At 28.6% G+C, this 8,514-nt stretch overlaps 1 protein-coding gene across 2 annotated transcripts; it reads right to left on the reverse strand.

The window, feature by feature from the left end:
- Positions 1-2,684: 2,684 nt before the first annotated feature.
- On the reverse strand, positions 2,685-7,615 carry LOC137831856 (GABA transporter 1-like). 2 transcript variants are annotated; one of them, XM_068639714.1, is made up of 7 exons: positions 7,235-7,615; positions 5,581-5,811; positions 4,545-4,642; positions 4,201-4,387; positions 3,715-3,845; positions 3,403-3,636; positions 2,685-3,120 (listed from the first exon to the last, which is right to left on the reverse strand). In XM_068639714.1, exons 1-7 carry the CDS (start codon positions 7,341-7,343, stop codon positions 2,740-2,742), a joined length of 1,371 nt encoding a protein of 456 aa, XP_068495815.1. In that variant the 5' UTR covers positions 7,344-7,615; the 3' UTR covers positions 2,685-2,739. The 2 variants fall into 2 exon arrangements, with proteins under 2 accessions (XP_068495815.1, XP_068495823.1); XM_068639722.1 differs by lacking the exons at positions 4,201-4,387; positions 4,545-4,642.
- Between the last annotated feature and the right edge of the window lie 899 nt (positions 7,616-8,514).

Below are 8,514 nucleotides of genomic sequence, written 5' to 3' on the forward strand. Positions count from 1 at the left end.
TTTTTTAAAAATCAGAGTACTAAGTTGAATATTGATCCCAAATATAAAGATGAATAAGATAATTAAATCTAATTTTTATTGTAGGTTTAACAAAATGACAATTGGCTTTGATTGATGTTTTCAACCGTCAGCTCACTTTGATTTGTTCGGTCTTACTTGCCAGACTAATCTGCCAGTCTGTTTTTTTAGATTAAAAATTAAAATTAAAATAATTTAATTCTTTTTTATTATATTAGTTGAATGATGCAGATATGTAACATAAGTCATTAACAATTACAAATTAAATTCTAATTATTAATTATAATGGACTAATTTGTAAAAGTAATAATTATTTTAATTTATTCCATTAGAAACATTACTTAATCAATTAAAAACTTTCAAGTTTTTAAAGTATAAAATTAAAAATTAAAAAAGTTGGACAACCTGCTTAAGATTTTCAATTCGTTTTACTATGATGAGTCAACCAGCTTCGTCCCTTTTTCGGCGGGCCAATGATACACTAGATTAACTCGTTTTTTCATCCCTAATAAAGATGATCATTTTGCCAATGAGATCTTACGATTGATGATCTTTAGTATAGGATTGATGACTTTTTACGACAAATGCACCATGTTGTCAAAAGTAATAATGTCTTCCTAATGACGAATATCGAACTCACAAGGAATAATTGAATATTTAAGTAGAAGATTCGCTAAATATAAAATAGAATAGTAAAAGTTAGTTAGAATTTGTTGTGATGACAATAATTAACAAGAAAACAAGGCAAAGAGTTGTTGCTTCAATTGAAAAAATAGGGATTGAGTTTCATCTTTCTTACTCTTATGTATTTTGATTAGCATGGTAACATTATGTCCTTTGATTTATATTGATGCCTGTATAAAATTCATTTATATAAATTCCTCGCATATAAAATTATTATGATGCTTCCTAAGTATCGATTTCTCGCATATTTATAAAAACAATTTAGAATCCAGCTCAGACATTGATAACAATTAACATTTCAAGTCTATTTCTAACACTCAAATATGTTAAATATTATTGTTTAGGACAAAACTATAAAAATACTTTCCAGTCAGATTTAATATTCTAGATCAAGAATTAGAAGCAAAACAATAATACCAATAATCAATCAAGAACAAAATATTATATTCGGATATCACCTCAATAATTAAGAACTTGAACAAATTACTTCCAATCCCAAATGGTAGAATTAGCCACTCATGATGACTATTACACGCAAGGATGACATGAAAAAAAGATATAGGATGTTTCTCCTTGACGACTACCTCCTCTAATGTTTCCTACACCTCCTATTCTCCCAAGTGGGTTACAAGTCACTTAGTGGTGTTTTCTTCTCAATCTGGCACACCAGGATTGTGCCTCAAGCCCCCTATTTAACCTAATTTGCTAGACTTAAGTGACTTTTTTGCGTGACATTGATAGGCTAATTTGATAGAGTAAAACGTAAAAAGGCCCAATGTCTTTGGTGCTATCTCGCTCAAGCGAGATATAGCTTGCTTGAGCGAGCAAAGCGTCGATTTTGTCTAATGCTGCTGGAGCATTCTCGCTTTGAGCGAGCATGGGCTTGCTTGAGCGATATGCTTTGATGCTGATTTGGGCTTTTTGTGCACTTGTGTGTTATGGGGCATTCCATCTTTCTCCTTTTATCTTATATTATTCTTCTTTAGCCTAGTCATCTCCATTCTTCCCTAAAAACCTGAAATTAACACCAAATTTGGGAATAAAATGTTCTTATTCAAATAAAGATCACAAAATATGAAAAAAGGTATAAATTCATAAATTTTGGATTATTTTATATTTATTTTAGCAATTAATACTCATAAGTGCCTATATTTTAATATGAAATATTACTGAAATTAGACACTTATCAAGGATCATTAAGACAATCATTTTGTTAACAAGTTTATGATCTTTATTGTAGGACCGTTAAAATGATCATTTTGTTAATGAAGTCTTACAATTGATGATATTTACTATAAAATCATTAAGACAAACATTTAGTTTTATGTTCGATGACTTTCATTGTGGATTGTTACAACGATTATGTAGTTTATGAAATATTTTTGTTGCTTGTTTTATTATAAGATTTATAAACGATATTCCTAAAGAAGAACAAGTTCATGTAATCCTTAATAAAATTAGATAAAGAGTGTGATAGGTTCGTGAGAGAGAAAGTAGGAATGTAGTGGGTTACCTTGACCAACCTAACTTATTTTAGCATAGATAGATATTAGTTTTTTCAATCGAAGGATGGATGTTGAAAAATATTTGAATGTACCTCAGGATTAGCAATGCCATGATCATTTTAATATTTTATAAAGATCATTTTCATGTCTCGTAGTTCCTTTTGTAGTAGTTGTCAAAATAAATTAGAATAGCACAACAATTAGTTTCAAACTTTAGAGACAATTAATGGGAAGAAAATGGTTGAATATGGTTGAAGAAAATAAAATATCTATTAAGAGTACCTAGTAGTAGTATTCACGGGCCTATTTATATTTTGTAAATGTTAAAGAGCATTGTTGTAGAATTTTAAAATACCTTTGACTATGGTACATAAAGAAAAGAAAGGAGAAAACAAAACCAATTCAATTTTCAAATTATCATTTTTTTTCTAAATTTTATACTATAAAATATTGCCCCTTTAAAGTAGCACCAATATATATATGAATTGTACCACCAGTTTTCATTAGATACTCCGATGTATGAACAACCAGATCATACATTAGCAAATAATTGATAACTTTTGGCATCAAGAACTATTTGTCTAACTGCTGCAACTGCTGCTATTGCTCCCAATGCAAAGAAAGCCACAACAATAGTTACATTCAACCAATAAATAAAGCTTCGCTTAGATGGCTTAAATGTGAAATTGTAGAAAATCACTGGCAAGATGAAATCAAGAGGGATAAAGCCAAAAGCTCCAATAAGAGAGTTTATGTCTCCAAAAAATGGAAGCATGGCTGCTATAATGGTTGAAATAGTAATAGCCAGTGATCGAGAAATTACTCTGGAGATTACATTGCGTTTGGAGAACTCGGGGCTTTTTGGATCTCCAAATGTTTGCTCCAAAACTTCATTTGTTGTTTGCAAATAAACCTGGATTCAAATGCAATGGTTATTTTGCTTAAGATGAACCCTTTAAAGTTATTTTTTAAAAAAACAAATGATAGTGTTAAAAGTATTGTTATTTGTTTCATATATATAGAATCATAATGAAGATTGAATGTGTAGGAATATTTAATATTATAGTTTGAACATGAATTAAAGTTTAACTATGCATGCTTTAATAAATTAAATTTTCAAAAGTGACATAAGTTATCTCTTAGAAACTCTTCCAGAAGTTAACCAAAAATGAATAATAATTAATATATGACATACCACACCAACTGCTGATAATTGTGTTATAGTGAAAATGTTGGTCATGTAAATGAACCACATGGGCACCAGAGGGTTCCCATTGTCCACAAAATTGCTTAATATGAGGCCTTCAGATTTGTTGCCAAATGCCCAATAACCAGATACAGATACGCTAAAGAAAGTGACTATAAGTACAAAATAGCAAATACATAGTCCCTTGAACATCTTTCCTTTTACTGGTGGTGCTAGTGTTGCCTACAACCACAAAATAAAGACAATTAAGCATAATGAGGTTGCTTTTTTTAATTATGATGATTAGTTATTATGATGAACCTGAATTTCTGGAATGATTCCATTTCCATAAGCCGTGGCAATGATGGCAATTGCATTGAAGATTCCAAATAAGCGATTCTCAGTGTCACCTTTCAAAGAGTAGTCCTTTTTTGGTCCTTTGGATGACTCTCCTATAAAAACATTGTAAATTTCAAACCAAAAGGTTCAATTCAATTGCCAAAGCATAAAGTGCAAATTGCTAAATTACCAAAAGAAGTCTTAAGAAATGAATTTTAATCCTAACTAAATTGGTGAGTTTTGCACTTACTTATATCTTATGAATTGATATTATCTTTAGTCGGTCTAGGATTATGATAGACTTTAAATGGTTTTTATACCATCTTAAATTGTAAACTTTAAGTCTAATTGAACTTTACAAAATTGACTTGTAAAGTGAGGTTTGCACCCACTTATATATTATGAGTTGACTTTATCTCTAATTGATGTGAGATCTCCTATAAGAAAAAAATTAGTTTAAAAAATTACCAATGTAAGTGGAACCAACCGTAGCACAAGCACTATAGGCTAAAGAGAGAATCAACGAGACTAGATTAATGTGTCTGAGTGAGTGGAAAGATGGGATTTGAGCCAAAATTAGCATGAAGCATCCAAATATGATTACAAACTCGTAAAGCTTCATGGTCCCATTTGGATTTGACAGTAGGTAAATTGCCTGCATTTCATCAATTTGATTTTTGTAAAGTCATAATATTGAATATAGAGTCATCTTTGATTAAAGAACCAATGATATGAAAATTATGCACATAGTTTATAATATAAAATATAGTTTCTTTACTGATAAATAAGTGAGATGAAGAGTTGATGATAACCTTCATGCATTGTCCTCCTAAAAGAGTGCAAGCCACTACACAACCAAAACAAACTACAAACTGAATTGGGCCAACAAAATAACGACCCCATCTTGGACCTGTCAAGGTTAGGTTTACATTAGCAAAAGAACGAAGGGGTTTCTTCCTATACCCTATCAAAATTCTTCCTACATCCCATCAATTTTCAAAAATTCTATTTTATCCTTTTTTTAATGACTTTCGAATTATCCTTTATGAAAGTTTTTACCAAAACATACTTTTTGAAATTCATGGAATGTATTTTGAAAAATATTTTTATGGAAACTTTTGCCAAACCATACCTTATATATATTTCAATCTCTTAATTTTATTTTTTTAATATTTTAAAATAAATTATAATAAAAAATAAAATTGTATCATAATATTTTTTTTTACAAAATTGGATTATTTTAACACTAAAGTTGTAACATTCATATACAACTTCAATTATTTTCATTTAACACTAAACACGTGTCATCCATATCATGTATATCTTTAGTGTAATTTTTTAACTAAAGTTATAATATTATGATACGACTTTGATTTCAAATTTCACCAACCCTAAAGTCGTTTTCATTGATCACGACTTCTTCACCAAATTCACGCTTTCAAGACACGATTTATCAATGTTGTAATTTTTTTTTTACCCATTCTTAAAATTACAAAGTAAAATTGCCCCACTTTGATGGAAAAGCTATGTCTACAAAATTTAGTGACAAAATCTTTCATTGACTAAATAGTGATACATTTTTAAATATACTAGTGTAATTATACATCAAACTTTAAAAAACCAAATCAAGTACTATCACTGTGAAATTAAGAACACTTATCTATAACCTCATGAAGTTCTATTTTTTCAAGTTCTATTTTTTCTTTAATGAACTAAACCTTAACCAAAACCCACATATCACACTTAATCTCACATCCTTAGGTTTACAAATTATAGTGACAAAAAAAATAAAAATTAAAGAGGCGATTGAGTAGGAAATAAAAGCAGCATAGTATGAGAGTGAGGTACCTAAAATATCACGAGCCATGTCTCTAAAACGTAGCTGACGTTTACCATCTTGGGCGTAGTGTTCAAGAACCCTAGATATTAAGTTATATGAATAGAAAGTCACCAATGCTCCAATCACCAAGCTTAAGATCCCAGCCGTCCATCCAAGGAAGCTGAATGCATAAGGAAGACTCAGAAGAGTTGGTGCCACAATCGATGTTGTCAAATGGTATCCACAGTGCATCCAAGAACCTGCAAAATCACACACAATAAATAATATCATAAATAATAATTATTATTATAATATCCATTTTTGAATTGTAATTATTTTCTTGTCTTAATTGCTTGGTGTACTTCCACATGCTCTCCAATTATTCAAAACCAAACAGTCAACAATTTGGTGATAAAAAATTAAAAACCACACAGGCAACCAATTAAGTCAACCAATTGGTTCATCAAAGTCGGCTAGGAAAAGCTAATAACAACAACGAACTGATTTCTACGATGAAATCATGATTCATTGAAAGGTAGGTTTTATCATTAACCTAATAATTATAATATAACCAATATGTATCAATCTGATTAGAAGAGAACTGACTATATTAAAAAAGTAAATAAAGAATACAATGATCAGGGTAATATACTCCTATAAATTCCAACAATACTTCGACAAATTTAGATAAATAAACTAATATTATTTTAATAAAGATATTAGATTTATGAATAAAATAATGTATTATTAAACACTATAAATAATTCTTGTTATCCAAAGTTATATACATTTTTATCAAATATATCACACACTCTTAATATAAAGTAGTTACTTAATCGTTAAAGAAACCATTTACAGGTTAACTCCCAATTTAACACCAAAGAACAAGCACAAGAAGAGCTGAGAAGCACAAGAACACGAAGAAACAAATATGAGATGAAAAAAAAAATAACAAAGAAATAAAAAATAATTATTATAACTAGCTCCGGATCTATCAGTTTGTACAAATACAGTATCTATTTGAATGTTTATATACTTTTCAGTTAATTTTTACGGATCATAATGCTTATAAGTTTGAGACGATGTGCAGAATGTTTATCTATCATATATGGTATATACTTTTCATACTCAATTTGAACAAACATAATTATCTATTAATTAGGGTAACAATTCTCTGTATGGTGTTGGTTTATAAGATGAAACGTGAGAGTTTGTATTTGTTATTTTACTTTTAATTTTTTTTTTAAATGAAATCTAAACTTAACTCAATTAGTTTATACTACAATATTTATATCTATTTATATATTACAAGTTAATTTATTATTAATTGACAGGAGATATTTAATACACATTTATTTATCATGAGATAAGTTAACTTATATATAAGACTAGATATTTATAAATATTCTAAAATAATATATGATATAATAAATAGTAACAATTTTTTACTAAAATAAACTTTAAATAACTATCCTAAACAAAATTTAAACTTAATTTAATCTTGTAAAATTAATTTAAAATGTAATTAATTAATGTGAAATCTTCCCCATTACCAACAGTCTTAAAACAGTGCAAAATATTAGGAAAGCAAGAGGGATAAGAATCCTATGGTTCTAAAGAGTTTTTCCGCAAAAGACGAAGCACAGAAGAAGAAGAAGGAGATACATAATATAAGATAAAAACCTTCAGATTTGAGGACAAAGAGAGCTCCTGCATCAACATCATTTTGGTGGTGAAGCTGTTGAACACCATTTGGGTTCTCAGATTTTTCATCTGGAAACAGAGTTCCCATCCTCTCTTATGAGTGAAGAAGATCTTAACCAAAGAATAGAGTGATTGAGAGCATAATATATAACACCATATATATGCATATATAAGAGAACCTCAGTATTTTTACAGAAAAGAAGGGTGAATTTTGACCAGGATCTATCTCAGTGATGCTACTTTTATAGACTTGTGCACTATGCAATCAGTCCAACTTGGAAATACCAAGATATATGACCTAAGCCTCATTCAGATGATGACCTAAATGGCCTCACTCTACATCTATGCTTCATGATATTTCCACACTTTAGGGGAATTTTCCTGTTACTTTTCCCTTTCTATTTTTAATTCATCTTTCTTTTCCCTCTAATCAATATGCTAATTGATGGACAAATTAGAAATAAGAAGACAAAACGAATACTCACTTCATTTGGTTCACTACAAAATTCAATGACACTGAAATAAAAACAAAAAATATTTTGAACATTCAACAAGACAAAAATTGTTAGAAGAAACTCAGTTAAAAATATACATAAATTTTTAAAATAGTTAAATCTTGATTAAATTAAAAGATTTTTTTTATTAAATATCTTGATGTTTTCCATTTTCTTTTTTACATTATAGGTTGATACGATATTTATCAACCTTATCAATAATTAAAATTTATCAAGGACCAATTATTAAAAATTCGATTGACTATTCTTCGAAAAAGTTTATCAACTTTATTGATGATTAAAATTTATCAAAAAAATTGACCGATCAAATTTTGTAAAAAATTATCAACTTAAAAAATATTTAATTGTAGAGCTAAAAAAATTGACAAGAAAAACAACTCAGAAAAGAATTTCAAGGTTAAATAAAATATTAATATGTAAGATCAATCCACAAAATTAGATTAAAGACTTAATTTAACAACTTTATTGTTACATATAATTTGATTGAAAAATGTTTATATAAATTATGGATGCTCTGAATTATCTTTCTTTTTAATTACATGTTACTAAAACAGGAAACCATGTTCAAGAGAACCAAATTTTGAAAAAAAAAAGCTTATTCGATATATCTTATATTTTTCTAATAAGTTTTGCAAGAATTTTTGTCAATAAAAAGTGTGTTGAACAAAAAAAATTTAAGATTATATTTTCCTCGGGCCAGAGTAAGTGTTGTTGTCACAAACAACCTTGTGGAATTCAAATTGG

The sequence above is a fragment of the Phaseolus vulgaris genome, chromosome 11, assembly GCF_000499845.2.
Source record: "Phaseolus vulgaris cultivar G19833 chromosome 11, P. vulgaris v2.0, whole genome shotgun sequence".
Taxonomy (NCBI): domain Eukaryota; kingdom Viridiplantae; phylum Streptophyta; class Magnoliopsida; order Fabales; family Fabaceae; genus Phaseolus; species Phaseolus vulgaris.

Coding starts and splice junctions, on each gene's coding strand:
- LOC137831856 (XM_068639714.1), bottom strand. CDS start 7,343: ATGGGAACTCTGTTTCCAGATGAAAAATCTGAGAACCCAAATGGTGTT. Junction 4,388..4,544: donor TAGGAGGACAATGCATGAAG/GTTATCATCAAC, acceptor GATGAAATGCAG/GCAATTTACCTACTGTCAAA. Junction 3,637..3,714: donor GAATCATTCCAGAAATTCAG/GTTCATCATAAT, acceptor TTGTGGTTGTAG/GCAACACTAGCACCACCAGT.